Source organism: Strix aluco, chromosome 3 (genome assembly GCF_031877795.1).
Source record: "Strix aluco isolate bStrAlu1 chromosome 3, bStrAlu1.hap1, whole genome shotgun sequence".
NCBI classification, from domain to species: Eukaryota; Metazoa; Chordata; class Aves; order Strigiformes; family Strigidae; genus Strix; species Strix aluco.
In genome coordinates, this window is record NC_133933.1 from 40557927 (window position 1) to 40581680 (window position 23754).

Sequence of the window (23754 nt, forward strand, 5' to 3'; positions counted from 1 at the left end):
AGTGATCTCAACAATCAAAACCAAATAATCTCCCGTCCTGGAAATAAAGTACGCCCTCATGCAATGGGAAGTTCAGCATACTGACTTGCACCATCTGCCAGTTTTATGGCTCACAGCAGGAGAAACGCTGAAGAACTTCCGAAAGTTCTGTGTTTTTCTAAGGGGAATTTATGCCAACGTCTCACTTATTCTGTAGCTGGTTGGGTAGGGTTTGGTTTTAAAGTCAATCTGGTGAAATGTTCAGTATCCTGAACACATCCTGCACTCTGGCAGGAGTCTGGAAGAGTGACACAATTGTTGACAGCAAATCACAACACAAGCACATAGTTAAACAATACCCAAATAGTTAAAGGAATTAAGAAAACAAAACCATACCACAGGAAACTATCCATTGGAGAACTTACAGTCCTCCTTGTCTCACCACTGGGCTGTAGAGAAAGGGTTAGTTCTAAATATTCTAGTTCAGAACACTTGAAAAATGTCCTGAAGAAAGCTTCCCCAAAACCTCACTCCAACAGAATTTACACTATTCTTGGAGATTTCAGCTGTAAAATTCCATCCAGCTTATGAAAAAATAGAATGCAATTGAATAGGGACAAGTGAAAGTTACTATGCCTAGCAAGAAATAATTAAATGCACTATTACGGGATGAAGAAAAATCAGCTAGCCAGCAGTTCTGTAAAAGAGGCTCTTCTGAGTCAGAAGATAAACCTGATTCAATTTCCTGCTCAAAAGTGCAAACATCCCACTATGTATACGCACACATGGTATGTACAGACTCCAGAGCTGCTAAGGAATCCTTCTGTTCCATTCAAAGACATCTGCAGGATTACTGTGCCTGCTTTTGGGTATCTCATCAAGAAACATGTGGACTGACTTGAGCAGGTCTTTTGGAGGGGAGAATAAGGGTGTTTTTTTCTTTCAAGGCCCCTGATGAAAGCTTAAAAAGGACTGAAGATATTCAGCTTAAGAAAATAAATGTTTGGAGGAGGCCAGTACCTAAATAAACTCTGTCTCCCCCCTTTTTGAAGCAATATAATATCCATGTTCATAAAGAATAGTAATGACTCCAATCAGCAAAGATAGTACAGGCTAAACACTAGGGGAAAAAAAAAATCATCAAGGACAGCATGCAGTAGAAGAAGTTTCATGAGTAAGTTGTTAAATCTTCATGCTGAAGATCTTCAAAAACAGGCTGATCAGTACTCCTGAATGGGTAAGTATAATTGATCCTGACTTGAAGATGATCTCTTAGCATCACTTCCAACACTAATTCTGATGTGGAAAAAAACTTGACCTCTCCCCAGTCCCATTAGACCCCATTGCCTATGAAGGCACAAAATTGAAAACACTAAATTGATTCCTGAACTTCAAATACACCAGTACGCAAGGCTGACAATGCCTGATGACATTAAAGAGACAAACAAGATAGCCAAACAAAACCAGCAAAAAGCTGAGAAAGTAATACACTACATACAACTCAAGAGCAAGAAATCTGTTGTAATTGAAAGGTACAAGATTTGAGGGAATCAGTTCTCAAATGTATGAAAGCGCCATCCAGTTCTGCCAGGCTTGCAATAACAATATCAGCATGGACAACTCACTTTCGACATGCTAAACTCCAGTCTGAAAAAACGATTTCTCCAAAAAAAGTGAGTGACTAGAAAGCTTGTTATAATGCAATACTGCAGGCAAGAATTTAGGAGCATTATGTATCTAGAAAAGAACATTAAAAAAAAATAATCACAAAACAGACACCTAAAGAAAAAAGTGCTTATAAATGAAAGTGTAAAACAATCAGTAAGATACAAATGTACAAGATGGGTTACATCCAGTGTTCATGATCTTCTTTTACCGCTTTCAACTTTGACTAATTCAGAACCAGACAATAACCAAAATAAGTGATCCAATATGATCTAGGAATCACTATGTGAGAGAAGCTGATTATCAAACTTCAATTAGAGCTGGGTCTTTTTGTCTGTTGACTCTGAAGCAATATAGGCAGAAGACAGAACTGCTAGAATGAAAGAGCACTAGAGTTCTTTCTGATGAAGAAAACCAGTAGAAAAACCTCTATTTTTCCTCTCCCATTTTTCCTGAACTACTTCCAAATAATAATTAAACTGAAAATATAACTAAATGAATTTAGGGAATTACTGAAGAACCACTTCTTAAAAATCAAATTTACTTTTCGTTGAGAATTTTTTTGCTAGATGCAATGCAAAGACAAATACTAGCATTTTCAACAGGGAAATGATTTACTGTAAAACCTTCACTCAATACAGACATTCAAAAGTTAGATTTGTGAAATAATTAGATTGCAAATTTCAGGTAAGCACAATCCAAGAATGCTTCATTCACTAGAAGGAACTTAAGCACTTAAACAGATCTTACAGATTTTAACACCTACTCAATCAGACAGTCTGGCAGGGAAATACCTGCTTCACCACAACACCATGAACATTTCCACTTCTGGTAGCATTTGTCTGAAATGCCACCTCACTTTCCTACTTGATAATATTTCTCCAGAGAGCTTCAGACACTTAAGTTCCTAACTTGACAAGGGAGAATATCAGTAGCAGTGCAAGAACGCTATGCAATGATCTTCTTAAAAATACTCCCAAAACCACAAGTATGCATTCAAAACTGTCAAAACAAAATACAAGCAGAGATTTGCACCTTTATGTTAGATAAAAAAGGAACATTTCAGACACATCAATTTTTCCTCCTTGTTCCATATTCTGAAACAAAGTTCAACAAAATTGCCTGAATGGTAAACACAGCTAAGCAGCTAAACTATGGAAACAATCCAAAACAAACCCAACAAAAGAAAAAAATAGAATGTATGCTGTGGACTGTTTTCTTAAATAATTTTTGGTAGGGCTGTAATTTAAAAAAAGAAATATAATTCAACGAAAATTGAGATATAAAGAGGGTGGTGACAACTGTAGCTCTGGAAATGTATGCATCTAAAACAAACTATATCTGATCCTCTTACACACCAGATAACAGGTTTCGAAGAATATCAAAAGACCATGTTATGGCTGTAACTCTATTCAAAAACAATACCTGTCAGCCTACTGCATACATTTATAATAATTTCCTTATTTTGGATGTTATAAAAGCAAAACTTAAGCTGTTTTATATTAATGACACAAGACAAAACATTTTAAAGCCCCATATAGAAACACAGACTGGTTTGGGTCAGAAGGGACCTTAAGGATCATCTAGTTCCAACCCCCCTGCCATGGGCAGGGACACCTTCCACTAGACCAGGTTGCTCAAAGCCCCGTCCCACCTGGCCTTGAACACTTCCAGGGAGGGGGCAGGCACAACTTCTCTGGGAAAACTGTTCCAGTGTCTCACCACCCTCACAGTGAAGAATTTCTTCCTCATATCTAATCTAAATCTATCCTCTGTCAGTTTAAAACCGTTACCCTCATCCTATCACTACACTCCCTGATAAAGAGTCCCTCCCCACCTTCCCTGCAGCCCCCCTTTAAGTATTGGAAGGCCACTAGAAGGTCTCCCCAGAGCCTTCTCCTCTCTGGGCTGAACAACCCCAACTCTCTCAGCCTGTCCCCATAGGGAAGGTGCACCAGCCCCCTGATCATCTTTGTGGCCTCCTCTGGACTCACTCAAGCAGGTCCATGTCCTTCTTATGCTGGGGTCCCCCGAGCAGGACACAGGACTCCAGGTGCAGTCTCACAAGAGCGGAGTAGAGGGGGAGAATCGCCTCCCTTGACCTGCTGCCCACACTTCTCTTGATGCAGCCCAGGATATGGTTGGCTTTCTGGGCTGCGAGTGCACATTGCTGGCCCATAGTCAGTTTTCCATCCACTAATACTCCCAAGTCCTTCTCTGCAGGGCTGCTTTCAATACACTCATCGCCCAGCCTGTATTTGTGCATGGGATTGCCCCGACACATGTGCAGGACCTTGCATTTAGCCTTGTTGAACTTCATGAGGTTGGCACAGGCCCACCTCTCAAGCCTGTCCAGGTCCCTCTGGATGACATCCCTTCCCTCCAGTGTGTCACCCACACCACACAGCTTGGTGTGGTCGGCAAACCTGTTGAGGGTGCACTCAATCCCACTGCCCATGTGTCCAACAAAGATGTTAAACTGCGCTGGTCCCAGCACCAACCCCTGAGGAACGTCACTCGTCCCTGCTCTCCACTTGGACATGGAGCCATTGACCACAACTCTTTGAGTGTGACCATCCAGCCAATTCCTTACCCACCAAGTGGTCCATCTGTCAAATACACGTCTCTCCCATTTAGAGACAAGGATGTCGTGCGGGACAGTGTCAAATGCTTTGCACAACTCCAGGTAGATGACGTCAGTTGTTCTTCCCTTCTCCACCAACACTGTAACCCCATTGTAGAAGGCCACCAAATTTGTCAGGCATGATTTGCCCTTAGTGAAGCCATATTGACTGTCACCAATCACCTCCTTATTTTCCATGCACTCTAGCATAATTTCCAGGAGGATCTGCTCCATGATCTTGCCAGGCACAGAGCTGAGACTGACTGGCCTGGAGTTCCCCAGGTCTTCTTTTTTTCCCTTTTTAAAAATGGGGGTTACGTTTCCCCTTTTCCAGTCAGTGGGAACTTCACCGGACTGCCACGACCTCTCAAATACGATGGACAGTGGCTTAGCCACTTCATCTGCCAGTTCCCTCAGGACCCACAGGTGCATCTCATCAGGTCCCATGGACTTGTGCACCTTCAGGTTCCTTAGATGGTCTCGAACCTGATCTTCTCTTACAGTGGGCAGTTATTCATTCCTCCAGTCCCTGTCTTTGCCTTCTGCAGCTTGGGCAGTGTGGCTGAAGCCCTTGCTGGTGAGGACTGAGGCAAAAAAGTCATGAGTCCCTCAGCCTTCTCGATATCCTGGGTAACCAGGTCTCCTGTTTCCTTCCAGAAAGGGCCCACATTTTTCCTATTCTTCCTTTGATCACTGACATACCTATAGAAGCTTTTCTTGTTGCCCTTGACATCCCTGGCCAGATTTAATTCTGCCAGGGCTTTGGCTTTCCTAACCTGACCCCTGGCTGCTCGGACAATTTCTCTGTGTTCCTCCCAGGCTACCTGTCCTTGCTTCCACCCTCTGTAGGCTTCCTTTTTGTGTTTTGAGTTTGTCCAGGAGCTCCTTGTTCATCCACGCAGGTCTCCAGGCATTTCTGCCTGACGTCCTCTTTGTTGGGATGCATTGCTCCTGAGCTTGGAGGAGGTGATCCTTGAATACTAACCAGCTTTTTTGGGTCCCTCTTCCCTCCGGGGCTTTATCCCATGTTACTCTGCCAAGCAGATCCCTGAAGAGGCCAAAATGATAACAAAGCACTACTAAGGGGGATATTAACTATAGTCTCCCTTGACTAAAGGGAAGAGAAGAAAGCAGAATACAAAGAGATTAAAGTCCACCATGTTTGCTTAACAGAACTGGAACGAAGAGTGTAGTTGCACACTTCCCCCCAGAGGTCAGCTCCAGGTAATCCCTGAAGAAACAGAAGTACCTGAAGCTGACACTGAGAGATAACATTTTGAAGTGGAATAAGAATAATTATTCCCAACTCACAAAGATGAATGATGTCAAATGCAGGTCTAAAACATCTTTACATAAAACCACTCAAAACCTGAAACACCCATTCACATAAAGGTTTCTTTTCAGTTATATCTTAAAGGCAGCTATGGGAAAAATTATATGATCTACTAACAGAAATAATATGTCAACAAGCAGAAGCAGTAGAAAAAAAAAAAGGCTATTCTGCATCCAAAACTTCTGGACATTAAAGTACCTCTTTGACTACTCCCACCATCCAAGTAAGCAGGGAACAACATATTCCTCAGCTTATATTTTTGAATAGTTTTCCAACACCATCCAAGCATTTCCGATGCATGTAGGTTTCAAGTCTTCTACTCAGCAGTTTCACTTATGTCTTTGCACTAGAAACTACTTGCTAGAAGGATTAATGTTGAATACATCAGTGAATCTAGTTATTCTACTTTCAATACATATATTCCTAATGCTGTCAGGCTGCAGGCACCATTCCATATGTGGCAGTAATTACAGAGGAGCAAACACCTGAAACTGATTTTGGAAGAAGCCTAAGAAAATTGCATTTAAGAAAAAGTAATAATATTTTCAGCCACCTAGCAGATAAGCAAGCAATTTTACCAACTTAGAGAAGAAAGATTAAAAGATGATTACAATTCGACACAACAAAAATTACGCAAAAGCTATTCCTTACACCAAGTTATTCAAATGTGCAATAAGATGTAAGATAAATATAAGTTAAACTTTTTGATTTGCTTTTTCTTTTAGTATTCCTGAATTTTATGCAGTACAGTTATTTATAAACATTTAAGATCAAGACACTCTTTACAAAGCTTCATATTTTGGCATAAACATTAGGACTCTCAGGCTTCATATGTATCTAGTATCAGACACTGAAATCCAGACTTCTAATGGACATTGGTCCCTTAATTTCTCAAAAGTGAGAAAAGTTATACCAGGAGAAGTGACTGAAATGTTAAAATAGGAATAGAAATTGAAAGCTTCTAAAGACATATAAACGATGAAAATAATGAATTCTGAAGTTCACTGTAATTTGGATGCAGTGCAGAAAATCAAATTCCAAATAGAGGTGCAGTGGGTGTAAATGAAAGATAAAAATAATCGATAAAAAAAAATTAAGAGTTATCAAAGTACTATATTCAAAAGAGGAAACTTGAGGGCAGAGAGATACCTGTAGCATACTGGATTACAGAAGAAAAAAACACAAAATTCCAGTCATCTTAAACACAGCAAGAACAGACGAAGTCACAGCAAAGCTATTTATAAATTACTAGATCGAGATTGTAACACTCTCAGAGGGAAAAAAGTACAGAGATATTTACTGAGAAAGCAGAATAATGTGCTTGTCTATTATGAGGAAGATAAAGGATTCTCCAGTCAGTAACAGAGGTGGTGGTTACCTAGGCAGAAGACACAAATACTCCTACGCACACAGAACAAATGCTCCCAACTCAACAGACCTGCATATCTTACACTCAAAGTTCCAAAACAGGTTTAGATAATACCAAATGCTACAAGAATATAATTACCATACACGCTAACACTGGATGGGAAAGTACCGTGCACATAACAATAAGCCCTTTAACTTTTATAATTAATCTTAAAACACAAGAAAGACAGAACAGAGTTATGAAATAAATGAACAGTAGTAGAATTCTGTAGAAGAAAACCTTAGCAAGGCTTGGGTTTTTTTAAATGACATTGCAGTTTGATCAGCAAAGTATAGGTAAAAACATTATGACATAGATGATATACCAACAGTTTTCAAAGGCAATTAACCTTTCAGTTAGAATTCCATTTTAACTAGGAAGAAAACATGCATTATTAAATAAACCTAGATCAGTTTAATAGACATTTCTTCAAAAGCAGTTACCAAAAGAGAACAATTTAGTAAATATGAATGTTTCCATTGGGAATCTGCAAATGTAAATACTGGCTGCTAACATGTGATGTTTTCATCCACACTAAAAAAGCAAATCCAAAATCTCCACTGCTCAAACTCTTGGTAGGTAAGTGATAAACACAGGGCCCTTAACAGACATGAGGTTTTTATAATAAGCTTGAGTTTATCTGTTAGAAATAACTGGTAAATCTGATTTGAGTTTAACAACTGCTCATAGGAGAACTGTAATCAGTATGACACCACCATGAAAGGAAGAAATGTGTCAATTTAAACTCTTCTAGTAGAGAGAAAGTTCCACATGATATTGGTGGGAGTTCATCTGAAATGTGTGAACCATTGCATCAGCTTAGACCCTCTGAGAGGCTAAACATTTCCACCAGAGCTCTCAAGTGCAGAACTAAATGAGATGTTGATGCATAGAGGAATTCAGCTGGATGACAGCCAGAGCTGCTTCCACTGCCCCAATGGGACACAAGGAAGGAGGGTGGTGTGTGGTGGTTTAGGGATGAAGTAGCAGTTGCCTGGAGTTGAGTTACACTCCCCTCCTACCTGTCCCCTTCCCCCAAAACGTCTTGTATTCATTCTGAAAAAGATTTAACAATCCCACACAGATAGTCCTGCTCTCAAGCCCAAGAAAGCATAATCCCATTGCAAAAGGCTGAAGCAGAACCAGCAGCCCCATGTGAAAGATACAACTGACCCCTGGAATAAGGAATAAAAGCGTTATCTTCTCTACCCTCTTGAATATCACCAGACTGGAAACATTCTTCTGAAATGTGGCTCTCTAGCACAGAAATAATTACATACAAGAATTACTTTTATTTGGTTTGGATTTAAGAAAATCTGTGCCTCTACAAGAACAAATTTATTAGTATATTGGAGATACCCAGGAGTTATTCCCATTTTAGAGATTCAAAATCTACCTTTAAGATAAGGCATTAACTAGAGTCCATGCTCCCAAGAACAGAATTAAACTGTACATAAATTCAAGGGAATTTGCCTATTACTGTTTTGAAACTTAGACTCTGACATTCTATAACATAATCCAAATACATACAGTCAAATGAAGCATTAAAATAAAATTTTTAAGAAAAGTCTTACCTTTGGTGCATGCACATAATCTGTCTGTGCCCGAACAGTATATCACAGAGACAAACATATCTGGTTCCTCAGTGCCCTCTTTTTTAGGTGGCTCCACTTTGGCCAGAATTTCAAAGTTCGAAAGATCTAGTATTTTTACATATCCTCCCTGAGTAGTTATTACCAGGTGCCCAAGAGTAGAGATCTCAGATCTTCTCTCTCTCCCACTGCCATTTTTAGAAGTTAATTGTATTTCCTCTACAGGCTCCTCACAGTCATCCTCTCGATTATCCAATATATCAGGTGGGAGCAAAATCATTGAGGTAATTGTGTCTTGGGGGTCTTTGATATGTTGGATTTTTACTGGCTCCTCCTCTAGAGTAACTATTCTAGTGGCATAATTCATCTTATAAAGCACTAGGTATCCACCACTAACACTTCTCTGTTCAGGTTGAATTATTAAAGGAGTTGGTACATCTGCTGGTGACTCATGCTGGATTACATCAATACTCGTGCCATTCACTACAGCAAGACTTGATTCTAGTTCCCCCTTCCTTCTATTACATAGTGCCGAGTTTAATTTATTTAAATTATTCAAGGCCTCTACTTGATTTATTGCACTCAGAGATTCAACAGGACAAGTCCGCAGTCCTACTAACAAATGAACTCCATCTGCACAAGGAGTGATTGAATCTACACACAGGTTCTCCTCCTCTGCAAACTTTGGCAGACGCAGGCACTGAACCAAAGTCCCAGGCTTGGGAACCATAGAGCTCCACTTGTCCGAGTCCGGAGAAGTTAGGTTGGCTGCAGCATCTGCAAACTGCTGAATGTAAGTCACAGGGGGATCCTGTAACAGCAACTGTTCCTGACTGTCCAGTTCCATTTCAATGATCTGTGGAACTGTGAAACCATCATCATGTATACTTTTACTCATAATATTGTTCATCTGTGAAAACAGTTTTCCTGCTTTTTCATCAGACTCCTTAATGCTGTATAGCAGCAATACAGGTAAAGTCCTCCTTACCAGAGGGGAATTCAGTTCTGAATTAGTGCAGGATTCATTGTCAGTTGATCCCTGTTCCGAGACACTCTCACCTCGAGTCCTACTTAAGCCATCCAGTGACCTCTGAGAGTTGCTGCTAACAGGAGAGGTAGCAGGTGATTTGTATGTTAATAGACCTCCGGCTAATAAACAAGGAAAGGGAATGTTGTGCTGTTCTAGATGTTTTTCCTTCATCTTTTCACTCTTACAGTTGGCTAAACAGGGATTTGCCCCAAGTTCTTCTAGATCCTTAACCGTGTCTTCCAGAACATTTGCAACAATTTCCCACTGAAGTTTTTCAGGTTGCTGAAGAATGCTGAGAGCTGTTATATCAAGGCTGACTTCCATAGTTTCCTTCTGTGATGTATGCCCTTTAAAACACAAATGCTTAATATAACATATGTTCAAAAAAACCAAAGGAACCATATTACATATATTATGGATTTATCCTCATAATTAAACAAAAAGCTCTACAGTTTCAATACATTAAAACATTTCATATATTCAAGATTTGATAATCAAGAAACAATAAGAGATACCCAGAAACATTCCTTCCACTAGACTAATGGTTCTCCTAATTTTATCAAAAGAGAACAGGACATTATTCTTTGGAACAAGTCACCCAGCAAACAGCATTATCATTCTACCAATTATTCTACTTGGGCTAGACCACCATACTGAAATTCAACTAATCTAACCAACTCAATTCATGTTCTGCCATGTATTTTCCCCCTTCCTTCCCAGACAATCCTGTACCATCAAAAATCTGCAATTCAGCAGATTCATTCTCCAATCTTAGTTGAGAAACATGTCATTTTACTCTAAAACTTGGTAATTCCCCCATGTAACAGACCACCTAATAGAAAGAACTCCAAGCTATGATAAAATAAAACTCAGTAAAAACTTGAGAGATAGTCTGACCAAATTAAGCAGTACTGCAAGAATAACAATGAATCAGAAGAGTTCAACTAACTTGAGATTTAAAAAACAACAAAGGACATGGTACAAATCCAGATTAAGAGGTGATTTAAGCATAAATGACAGAACACCATCTTTGCTAATACTTTTTGTCGAAAAAAATCCTTTTTACATCTCAAATCTTCTATGTATGTACATGCACATGTTCTTTTCTTCCCCACTTGCTGATCTTTACTCCAGATGTAAACTGGATTATGGAAAGTAAGCATGTAATCTTCCCTCCCATCAAAATTTCTCATTCAACCTCTAAGAAAATAACACAAGAACACCATGCATAGCACTGTTCTGCTTCCATATGAAATCCTTATTCAGGAATAGAAGTACTCTACTAAAGTGCATACTCACAGGGAAACAACCAAGATAGAGGAACTCTCTCTGGCAGTCCTCTGACTTTAAAGGGTTGTGTACAGCTGTAATTTGTTCCCATTCAAAGCAAGTTCTTCTAAATTAGTTTGTGTGTTTTTTGACAACAAGATAAGCAATGCTTGTTGACAAATAAGACATTTATTAACGAACAAAGTAGGGTTTTTCTTTTCTCCTGTGTGTAATCTCTCCACCACACAAACAGTGACTTAAATACTGGCATTGCTTTCAAGGTCAATCATTTTCCTTTTTTCCAATACAGTGAATATAGTATCAATGGTTTTGACACGTTTTTTTTAAAAGCCTGAGAAGAACAATTTCCCTCCTGACCTCTAAATTATTACATGGATCAGATATAACCTACCTGTCACAGATTCCGATCTGGAATGCTCTTCACTGTCTGAATCCTCCAGTAGGTCATCACTGAAAAAAAATAATGCGTGTATGACACCATATACACTGTAGCTGCATTCTTATTTTTAATTAATTTTTTTTTTAAATTGGTAAAAAATACTATGTGTTTTATAACCTGGCATTTCTTTTAGTCAGCATTGTACACCCATTGATGAATTGGTCACAGACACTAACAATATAAAGATTTTTTTCCTCTGTCATCGAACCAGTAGACCAGCTTTCTGTTTGCCTCATTTTACTGTTGTATTCCCAACAATTCAGACACAAATGAAATTAAAAATTCTCAGGAATCTTTCCAAGAAAAACAAAACCAACCAAACAACCTCTAAAAACTGATGACACCTTCTTCAAAGTTCCTCAAATAGTCTCTGACAGGTGGAACTGCCAGACTGGTCTTCAAATCTACCAAGGCAATTTTGTGGCTAGTACAGAAAGGGTGTATGAAAAGTGTGTTGCTTTTAAAAATACTACCAGATGAATCATTTTTTCATAAAAGCAGATTCTGTTCAAGACACCTCTTCAAGAGAAACAGGCCCTTCGGTAGTTCTAAGAATATATGAAGATTTTATGCATCTGGCTTTTCCAATATAAGAAACAATTTCCTGTTACAAGCTCTTTACACACAGGAAGAACAGTAATACCTTTGCAGCTTCAGAGATAACTACTCACAGTACCAAGCCAGTACCAGCTCAAACTTGATCAACCTTCACTTCATGACAAGAGAGTGACAATTCAATACTTGGATTCTCATCCAGCTTCCCTTTGAGCAGGAAAGTGATAGTAAATTTCATATACATTAGATGAAGTGAAAGACGCTTAGTTCTGAGCGGTATGATTGTATTATCCTTTAACCAGCTCTTTAAATGGGCTTAATTCTTTAACTCTCAAGGAATTTACAGCCCTAAAGCTACAGTTAAAGTCTAGACCCCAGTGGCTGTTAGGCCACACACACAGATGTTGCCCACATTTCTACATACCCTCTTCAGAAGAACAAGCTTCATATTTGCTCTGCAGTACTGCAGGAATCACACCAAGCTTAAAACCAAAGATTTGCTTTCCTGTGCATGTAGCAGTACTGTTACTTTCCATGATGCTGAAGTTTAAGAAGAAACATTCAGAAAACTAGCAAGACTCCCCAAACACCTTTTGTCCTGAGTTTTCCAACCACTATTCACTCTTTTGTTTGAGTTTTAGTAATATGAGAAAGGAGTTTCCAGTAATAGACTGTAAGAAGCCTAAATGAAAGAACAGTGCTTTTTCTCACATGACACTTTCTAAGCACTGGCACACCCTCTAGCTTATTTAAAAGCCTGCGAGAGGACTGTCTAATTGTTTAGAGTCTGTATGTATGTGTTAAAAGTACAAAATGAAAGCAATATCCATGTAATTTATTTTCAGAATGACATAACCAGAAATTATGATGAAACAATCAGATAAAAGCATGTTCCAGAAGTCCATGAGTAGCCTTTACTTTCAAAACCTGAAATGCATAATCCATAATTAAAATTAAAAGCTGTTTCAAAACTTATATTCCTTTCTCTTTTTTTCTCTACCTCTGGAACATCATCACAGGGCAGCAATGAGATTTGTTACCTCTCTGTTAGTGGAGTATAAAAACTGAAACTGCACGAATAAAATGGAGCTGGCTTTAAAGATAGCAATTTAGATTATTGGTTTTTTTAAGTGTTGAATTGTGTACAGATATACAGTGATTAAAAAAAATTATCTCCATTAAAAAAAAATCTTATCAATCTTACATTTCACAAAGCATGACTTAACTAAACGGCATTTACCACTTACACAGCAGCATTTCATATTTCTTACTTTGTAGATCGGCATACCTGTCTCCTTCTAATTTTGGTATATCTGAGCAGCTAGATGAATCTTCTAGCCATGCCAGTGTTGGTCTCCTTGAGTCAACCCCTGAGCTCTGTTCTCCTGATAACATAAGTTGCTGCACAATAGCCGGATCATATGCATTGATCTCAAATTTTAAGTGGACCTGAGAAATAACAACAAAAACCAGAAGAGGTCTTTGATTTAAATCGAGGTATGCTTAATCAGTAATCAGTTAATAAAAACTGGTTGTTTATATTGTATACCTTCATAAGTTTGGAAACATCCCATATGCAGATCTTTCCTCGTTTTGTTGCAGCAGCTAGAAAATGAGGGCAACTTCCAGATCCAAAGCAGGCTATTCTGTCAGTGCCATCTGTGCAGGGAAATTGTGCTGGACTTGTTGCCAGTGTGACTGAAAGAGGTACATTCTGAGTGTGCTCACCCTTGACAAATGGGCAGTTTGGGGAATGTCTCTCATGTTCAGACCTTTTCATATTAAAAACAAACACAGCAAACATTGATTTCTTACCGTGAAAAAGATACACATCATATACAAACTCAGCCCTTGAAGTGAAGCTGAAACTGAGCTGTTTGAACTGTACTGCAGTCAACTATACAAGAGAGTTCTGAAGTTACTAACACAGGTTTCCCTGCTGTTTCTTAATAGGAGACCATATTAAAGTCTTTGATCACTTAATGAATAGTCATATTCAAGTGGAGAAATCTACATACAGTGATCAATATAATTAGTTCGTTTGAAAAAATAATTCTTCTATAGGCAGTAGCCCATTATATCCTCATGAAGAAAAGACTTCACAGACTAAATTCTACAGAACATACACTAGAATTCCAATGTTAGGAGATACTATAAGTAACCTTAATAAGATGAAGCTATGTCCTGTCTTTAGTTCTACATCCACACTTACAAAAATCAAAACTGAAAACAGTCCTGAATGATACATTGACCAAGAATTATGAAAAAAACCTCTTAATCTCAATATATACTTAAGACAGAGACATGGCAAAGAGCAATTACACTACTACAAAATGTCTGGAAAATAACAAGGGAAAGGATGAGACACGGACTATGAAGATAATATTACAACGAAAAGTTTCAAGCAAGTCATGAATCTGATGTGTTAAAGTAACAATTACAAATTACCAAATAATCAAGACAAAAAATAGGTTAGGAATCCTTTTAAAATCAGTATAAGGTTCTGCATTTCTGTCACTATGTGCAGTTTTAGTTGATTCGGGAAACTAGTAATGGATCTTGCAACTTCACATAAAAGGCAAATATGCACTGCATCGCCATTACAGTTTAAGAACTTAAAAAAAGATGTGTTCTAGTCACAATCATATAGAAGAAGATTAAGTTTAAATCCCTGCAAAGAAATGTTGGCTGACATCTTTGCTATGGCACAATTTTAAATGAAATAGCAAATCAAAATTAAGACATAAAACCAACTACAATTTCTTGGGCTTACAATTATACACAGATTTGACATAGTAGCAGGAATTATTCTGGATTTGTCCCATAGAATCATTCTGGAAATCTGTTCTTGTTCCCTAAACTCATCAGAAATCCCATTTGTGATAATGTTGATCTTTGTCCTCCAAAGCTTTCTAACCTCTTCATGCACAGAATTAAGTCTATTCCAAACATCATTAAACTTACCAAGGCTCATCTGTAGGCTCCCAGCATACCAAACACACACTGCAGGTAAAGCACATGGCTCTGTCATCTCCTGATGAAGCAGGCTATAAAAATAAGAAGAAACACTTGAAATTTATATAGTTATGTACTACGAAACACTCCAACTAGGTGATCAAGTCCTTTTCTCCTTCTAGTGGCATAGCAAAGCACCACATCAAATGTATAAAAGGCCACAAATTACATAAAGTGGCAGTATTTCACATTAAAAAAAAAGGATACACAATATTACTATAGAAGAGATTCAGAACCAAAACCTGTGCAAGCCACAGGATAAAAAACACATAGACATAGAACAGAACTCAGCATTACTGCTAAGACCTTTTTTTCTTTGAAAGAAGTTCACAACATTCAAAAAATTTAGAACCTCAGCAGAATAACTGTACATCTGCATGCTTGAAAAAACACACGGTAGACAACTATTTCCTATTATTCCTTCAATCTGCTGGAATATAAAGCATTCTATATCACTCCTCTGCAAAGAACAGTTGTTTCTAGATGAAGCGACATCGAAGAAAGAATGGAAATTTCCATTCTCTTAAAATTTAGCATTTTCATGACCACATTTCAAGTTTCGATATGCTTGGGAATATGCAGATGCAATTCTAATATATGAATTCCCTGCATTTCTCGTAAACAAGCTTAAGAAATCCCCCAAAATTTTATCCACTTGCACCTATCAGGCTTTGCAGTTGACATAATGAGGCAGACAATATTGACATCAAATGATACGCGCTGCCTAGCCATCAGTATCTAGATCCATACTATAAATAATTCTTCTATAATAGAAATAATTTCAAATAATGAAAAATGGAAATAAACAAGAGTAGTGAAATAAAACATTGAGGTTGTATTTATTCTCTAAGCTTAATAATTTAGCAATGTGGTCTAGGACTGTTGCTTGTTACAACACAGTTTAAGTCCCACTAGGAAAGTATTGTTACAGAACTCTGTCAAGCTTATTGCTTTTTTTGGCTTTACTTATAAAAAGTAAGGATATTTACTCAACAATCTAACAAAGAGACTCCATGTAACAAGTGTTTAGAAGTGTTTTATATGCTGATGTTCAGAACAGTATTTTCTGTGATCTCTACAAAAAAGAAGAAACCTCAAGGCATGGAAAAAAACCTGAAACTTAAAAAAAGAATAGACCTGAATGACAAACTCTTTCATTATGATTTTTGCATCATTGAAGGAATCCACATAAAAAAAAAAAAAAAAAAAAGACATTTTCCTCTGTGTCCTGGTTTAACCAGGACAGGGTTAAGTTTCCCCAGCAGTGGGGGAGGAAGCTCTAGCCGGGTTATTCATATGCCATGTTGAAGTCAGGTCCTGGCGCAGGAGCGTGGGAAGAATCGGTGATCACGTGGGGTTCGCGCCGCTGGGTTTTCTCTCACTGCTATATTGGTAGATATTTTGCCCTGTTCATTGTTATTACTATTATTCTTATTGTTATTGTTGTTGTTTGTTGTGTTGCTATTGCACTGTTGTATTAAACCTCTCCTTATCTCAGCCCGGGGCTTTGTATTTCACTCCCTTTGTGGGGGAGGGGCAGCGGCCGCATGGTCTCAGACCCCGGCAGGGGCTAAACCATTACACTCTGCTCCCCAAACCTTCATCTAGGGAACAAATACTAAGACAACTAAACCTTTTACCTGGTGATAGAATCCAGCTTGAGCCATAGGATCTGGTTGTGCCCACCTATAACCCACATGAGGCCATGAAGTGAATGTCTCCCGTCTGTTAGCTTCGCTATACATCAAAGACCTAGAAAGGTGAAAAATTCTACATTACCCAAAACTGTCACGTAGAATAAAAAAACCTATGAATTATTTTCAATGCTTTAGTAATCATTAGAAATACCACAGATAGTTATCTATAACTTATACTTAAAATCATCATTAACAATTACAGAAAAGTGACAGAGTTCTCTCACTTTGGTGCCTAAAGTACATCCTCAGCGAAAGACCAAAAGCAATACAACAACCTACAGGCCTTAAAAGCAAGATTAATAAAATAAGATTCCAGGTAGTCTATTTGGTCTTACTGCAGAAAAACATCACATATCCAAAGCTACCCTGCATTTAGGGAAGATGTAGAATCTAGCCCAACAGAACTGCTGGATTTTTTTAACATGACTACTGCAAAAATTTGGGTTTACTAGTTGAACAGATATGAAAATGTGCATTTGAAATTACTCCAAAGTGATATTTTAGGCTTAACTGAATACATGGTACAAACCCCCAACATTTGTCACTCACTGCATACTATAATACTTAAAAATTATAAACTACTGAGTCACAAAATACGAACTCCTCTGCAACTCGATATCTACAGAGAAGAAAAGCTCCTGTCTTTTCCACCCTCGCTCAATGCATGTCCCTCATCTGAAATGGTATATAAGAAACAACTATCAGCTTTTTTTTTTTTTTTCTCCTTGACAGAGTTTGTTCTCCAGGATCATCCCAAGAACAAGTGCTGCTAGACTGAAAAGTGCCTCACTTCTTGTTTCTGCCCCTCAGTTTCAGGAGGTTTTTGCTGTCTTATAAGAGAATAGATATATTAAACATTTCCTACCAAGAAAGTACACTATTCTTGCAACACCCACATAAAGGCTGTCTTAACTCGACATTATTCCACCTTAAGAGACAGATCTCAGAGACCTCTAATCAAAAATACAGTATGGTGAGGTACAGGTGGACCTGGAGGCTTGGGGAAGAGAAGTAAGAGATGAAATCAATTTTACTAAATTGAGCTGTAAGAAATGGTAACACACTTCCAAAATAATACTTTTATAGAAACTTTCAAGAAGGAATTAATTTATAGACTTAGAAGATTTATCAGCATTCTAACTAGTCTTGGCTTTGGCTTAGGAGGGTTAAAATAATGGGTTATTTGGTTGTGCATACATTATCCCTTGGATCAGAAAGGGATGAAGCAACAGCCTGAGGTAAAATTTTCTCTGGGCCCAAAAACATAGCAGGTGACTAGAGTTCAGAAGTAGCATATATATACACTCTGCAGAGGAACAACTTCCTAAACTAAAACACAAAACATAAGCATAACACTTCCTTGTGTGAAGGAATTGATTTCATGCTGCAACATAGTATGTATGCCTTATCTTTGGTAGACAAATGAGTGCTCTCTTTGCATTCAAAAGAGGTGTACATAATGCTCTTAAAAGCTACAGTTTCTGAACATCTCAATATTGCAGGCTCAGTAAGGTTTCAGTATTAGTCTGAGTAAAGCCAGTAACTTAAGTAACTAGTCATATGCACCTGACTGTTCAGATAAAAGCCATAATCAAACATGATGAAGAGTAAAGCCTAGGTGAACATATCACATTAACATATTACAATACCACCTAGAGACCTATATTTAGGGCTGCTATTGTTACCTTTCTGAAAGAGTATGTTGGGATTAAGAGCCAGGTGAATTCAATTTGACTGGCATTAAAGTCAGAATCTAAACAAAACCATCTTGTGGCACCCATAAAGGTTTCTCTTAAGTTTAGTAATATGTACAGTCCATTATGCATTAAACAGTTAATTAGCAGTACATGTAAGAGCAAGAAAGTACAGAATAGGACTAATTCCTTTGGCAAATAAATTAAAGTCATCTAAGAGCTTATTTTGATATAATTAAGCGGTCAAATTCATCACTTATTTCGTCTTAACATACCTGTCCACAGATCGACCAGGTCCCACACCAAGTTCTGGTCGTGCACTGGGTAAGAGGTAAGATAACCTATCCATCACAGAGGATGCTACAGGTAAGGCAGCAATATTCTGATTTATCTTCTTGAGTTCATTTACAATGGCACTGGCGACAGACTTCAAAACATGATGAGGAAGGTGGAACATAACCGTTGCCCACTAAATTAAGACAAAAAGTGCCTAGTTTCAGTTTTAAAATTTTAACATCTAAACATCAAATCACAAAAGTGTCAAAAGTAAAACCACATGCACTTCTTGCATCCTCTCTTGATTTCAAGAAATAATACAAGAACAGACACACAAAAGCAACATGGACATAATGCAAGGAAGTAACTTCAGATTTTAAGCTCGGTTGGGTTTATCAGCAAGAAACTAACCTCGTTTGTTCTCTTAACAAGTGAAACTTCACACAGAGGAACTAAGGAACACATAATACATTTCATTCTCTTCAAACAAAATCCACCACACTAAGTCAAGCATTTTGTATGCATCAATAATAGTAGTCAAGCAAATTAGACTTGGGAATCCATGTTAGCACAAATTCTTACCTTTGCAACTTTATGATTTGCTGCTGTTTCATGTGAGGTATTTTTTAAACCATCCTTCAGTTGTGTGATGAATAAGTCATATCCCTCTGTGCTAGAAACATCTACTTTTTCTATGCAAGCAGATAACAGCTGCTGAGCCTAAAATGCAGATGTGCAAGAAAAGTTAGCATCCACGTTGAATAACTACAGGCAATAATTACACCTGTTGCATATCCTACTTTATCATATATTATATCTGTATAATTCCCATAAAAAAAGCCAGAGTTGAGTAAGCAGTTCAAACTTTCCTATGTAGGTCTTATCAATGGATAAACTTCAGCAATAGTGACAGTAATTACTACAAGTTCCCTCAAGGGCAATATTACCAAATATTAAACAAGTTGGTCATATAAAGAATTAGAACATATATTAAAGCCAAGCAAAAACGAGACATCTATTGCCCAATGCTTCCCCTTCAAAAGGATTCATTCAGCTTTAGGGACAAAAAATGAGAGCAAGAAGAAAGTCGGGACATTTTTCTGAGTAGTTTTGTATCTTAAAAAAAATAGATGACTGAGAAAAACAACGTTGCAACAAAATTAGAGAAAAATTACTTACAATACTAGTATAATGAAGTTGAAAAGGACAAGCTAGTTTAGAATCTAGAAATTCTCAAAACTCAGAAATAATGCATCTAGAAAGGAACACTATAAACATCCATTTATAGACTTTTTTTTCTTCCAAGTCCCATCTGTTTCTAGCCTCCCTCTCTCTGCTAACTTCATGCAGACAGGTAAGATTTAAAGGTATGCTTTATGTGCAAAGCACAGAGCATTCTGTATCAGTTGTTAAGCGGGCTAACATCTGAAAAATGTTATATGAAAACTTTCAAGTTACAAACACAGGGAAATATTTCCCAAGGGCAATGGCCAGCCAGTCCTTTAAACAGCCACAAACTGCTCCAAAACCAATTGGTCGAACGGCCACTTGGTTATGTCCTTGTGGAGTTCAGGGGCAGAAAGACAGAAACAAGGCAAATCAGTCTCCTAGCTAAGGCTGTATCTGTTTCTCAGATTTCAATAAAAAGACAATTACAATTCTTGTGGCATCAGAACAACAGAGGTTCATAAATTTACAGTGTTCTACAGGAAGTAAAAACAGCATAGGGGCTGCATCATAACTTGTCAATGCTGCCAATCAATCAGAAATTCATAAATTACATTACCAGCTGATCAATCATATAAAAAGACTACTTAAGTGCAAAAGTTTGCAGAAAAGTTCTAGGGACTAACAAAAAAATAAAGGCTCTTGCTTGGATAAAGGTTCTTGACCTTCCTATGATGAAGGAGGTGGACTGATTAATTTGTATGATATTTGTTTAATATTTACTAAAATTTTCTGAAGTCTGGGTATCTCCTCTTTACAGTTAGAAGAACTGAAGACTGCTAATGTTTTTCCTCCCATCTCACTGATTTTGCCATGAACTTCCCAAATCTGTTCCTAGTGAATTATAATTTCCAATTTTTTCCAGCAGGAAGGACCTTTACAGAGAAGTGCTCTATACCTTGAAATAAGAGTCTGCAAACTCTTTAGAACCAAAGAATCTTTAGCTGAAACTGACACAAACTTATAGGCTGTATTGAACCATGAGAGACTGCAAACCAGTGACACCAAACTTATGAAACGAAATGCTGACCTCTGTCAGCCTCTTCACACTCAGCCACACATACCAAGATTTTGTAGTTACCCAGAAAGGGTGTAAAAATTATGCCAGTGGCAGCAAGCCTGAGGAACCCAGAAAGCTCTCTTTGGGGCCCTCTATGAAGCATTTTATTGCGTTTCCTCCTACTCAAGATAAGTAGTTAAAAACCTCACATACAACATATTCTTCTAAACCTCACATATAACCATATTCTTAGTTCCTAATAAGCATCTATTATTCAGTAGTCCAACAGAACATAAACATTTTAAATCAATTCTCAGGAAAAGTTTTTGGTGGTGGTGCATCATTCAATATTCAAATTTATTTCCCACGGAGATGAGTGGGAAGTGCTCTTTTCTCAGACTGCTTTAAAGATTCAGAACCTGGCTCTGGTAGCCCAGTTTTGGTTTTTCAACTGTAAGCACTATTCTAATTATTACCATTGGCAGATGCTCTGTGTTTTTCCCAAGCAAAGAATTAATCTCGCTTGTAATTAAAATCGTTGTACAGATTTACTTCCCAGGTCTATTCCTTTATGACCACTACAAAGGTGAAAGCTACTTTCCTCATCACCAAGTGCCTTAGAATAGAAGCAATTCTTAGCGATCTTGTATTAGACAACACTTGAAAATAAGAACATACATGCTACCCCTCCTAATAAACACTACGCTAGCTGAAGGTAAACCAATGCAACAAAATTCTCAGCATTACACTCTAAGCAAAAAGGTACACATTAGATTCCCTTAAAGTGATACTAAATGCTTGGCTATACTGTCTCAAACCAAGAGGAATTACGTTCAGCTGCGATAGTCCAAAGGTAAAAGGGAAACCAGGTTTGCAGGGAAAAAAGTCTTCTAGCTAGGTCAGTTGCCCTAATAAAAAAAAGTTAGATTCCAGGATTCATTCTTCACATGTAGCAACATCATATTAGCTGTTTTTAATTGTCTTTTTTTCCCTGAAAGCCCAAACCAAAAAAATCCAAGGATGCCTAGCAGCCCAGACTGACTTCTAGAAGTATATATAGATTCTACACATAAGCAGTGACAAAGCTCTGGAAACAAGTCCTTATTTCTAGTCACTAAAAAGTTCTTTCATCTGAAATAACGTGCTCTTGACGAGGCAAGCTCTTATTTGTTTGAGATACGGATAACTGCAAAAAGCTATTGCCCTATGACAGCTAATAACTAAGAAACTTTTCCATTACATGCTGTTAATATCACAATAGAAACTCAGGGTCAAACGTCTGGTTTCAGTATTTCTGTCAAGAGTTATTTACATACCTCCCCCCCCCCATCTTACCTCTGTAACCGGCAATTCAAGCTGAACCACGTCATCTTGTTTTGAAACAGGTGTCTGCAGAGCTGTGTCTAACAGTAAGATGCCATTGAGATCTTTCCTACATCCTACTGCATAGTCGTCCACAAAGATCACTTTATCCACAGCAGAAATATACTGACATTTCACTCGTCCACCTGGTTTGGCTATAAAGTGAAAGATAAAAAGCAAGAGCCAATTAGAAAACAGCTTTTATAAAAAGACCTTGAATATGGGTTCTGGAAAGTAATGTAACACTTCAGCAAAATCTTTACATCTTGAGATGATCAAAAACTAGCATTTTAGCCACTACAACCTTCACCAAACTTTTGTATTTCCTACATTAAAAAACAAACAACCAAAATCTATACATCCCATCAACAACTACAACCACTGTATTCCTACAATGGGAGCCATCATTCAAGTCCTGCTCCTAGCAGGAGGCCTAAACTAGTGTTTTCAAGCCTTATATAGATGCCTGATGTACTTGATGTTAGCTGACAATCAAGAATAAGAAATAAATTGTACAAATCAGCGTGAAAATTAAGACAAAGTTGCTAAACTACCATTAAGGCTGATTAACACCATTTCATCAAGCAAAACAATACTCAAACTTCTGAAAACTAAGTAGAGCATATAACATGTGCCAATGCTACACGTGTTCGTTGAGACACTAAGGTACCTTATTTCTGCTCAGAGCTGTACACGTGATTGTCAGTAACAGGTTAGAGAAGTTTGGTGGGGGTGGAGGAAGACTGTCAGCAGATAAGTAAGGAAAGGCTGTGGCAATGGATATTATCACCAGAAATGTTTCATGTTACTCGACATTACTACGTATCTAAGGCTGGATGGATTGTAAAACTAAATCCATGTAATATGCTACCTGTGTAGAAGGCAAATTGCTGCTGCTACAGAAGCAGGCTGCATGTATGTTGTAAGTATACAGACACATCATCCAAAGGGCAAAGCTGAAATTCCTGGATTGTCAACATAGATCTCTTGTTGCACAGGAAAAGGAGTTTCATTAAATTTTGCATTAATCAAGTCCCATCCCTCTTCTCCTCTTTCCTCAGACACTGGATACTGTTTTTATTATGAATAATTAAAAATCACCATTTAGGTAGCTAGCATACAGATAAAAAATCCAGATAAAGGCAGCTACAAAATTCTGTTGTCTTCACACTTTGATATATTTAAATGGAAATTAAAACTTCTCCAAATATAGGGCACATCAATCCAACCACATTGCGTTTGTGGTATCCTCTCTTGAAAACTCAGGTCAAGAATAGTTGTCAGCTGCCCTTCTCACCAAAATTTTGGAAACAATGACTCATATATTCTCAAAATATAGGACATACGCCTTTGCCTGCATGAAGTATACTGCAATTGTAATCATTGCTATAACAGTCAAACACTTCAAGAGCCCTGGAATCACTTGATAGCTGTAAAGTCGTTAGTCCTAGCTCAACAAAAAAGGGTCCCCTGAATGGCAAATCAACTAGTTTCAAACTGTATTTTTGCCAATACATTGGAGTTTCTCACACAAGACTCTCTACAGACAACACAGCTGCAGGCAAGGAA

The 23754-nt window shown here is 37.9% G+C and overlaps 1 protein-coding gene across 6 annotated transcripts in view; it reads right to left on the reverse strand.

Annotated features, from left to right (window-relative positions):
- BIRC6 (baculoviral IAP repeat containing 6) overlaps positions 1-23754 on the reverse strand; it is a 186551-nt gene that overhangs the window by 147630 nt on the left and 15167 nt on the right. For all 6 annotated transcript variants that reach the window (XM_074818251.1, XM_074818249.1, XM_074818248.1 and 3 more), the window contains exons 2-10: positions 22159-22340; positions 19179-19316; positions 18596-18789; positions 16570-16681; positions 14879-14961; positions 13464-13686; positions 13203-13363; positions 11312-11370; positions 8583-9977 (exon numbers count right to left, since the gene is read on the reverse strand). In XM_074818251.1, the coding sequence (XP_074674352.1) occupies positions 8583-9977; positions 11312-11370; positions 13203-13363; positions 13464-13686; positions 14879-14961; positions 16570-16681; positions 18596-18789; positions 19179-19316; positions 22159-22340 (2547 nt within the window). The remainder of the gene's footprint in view (positions 1-8582; positions 9978-11311; positions 11371-13202; positions 13364-13463; positions 13687-14878; positions 14962-16569; positions 16682-18595; positions 18790-19178; positions 19317-22158; positions 22341-23754) is intronic.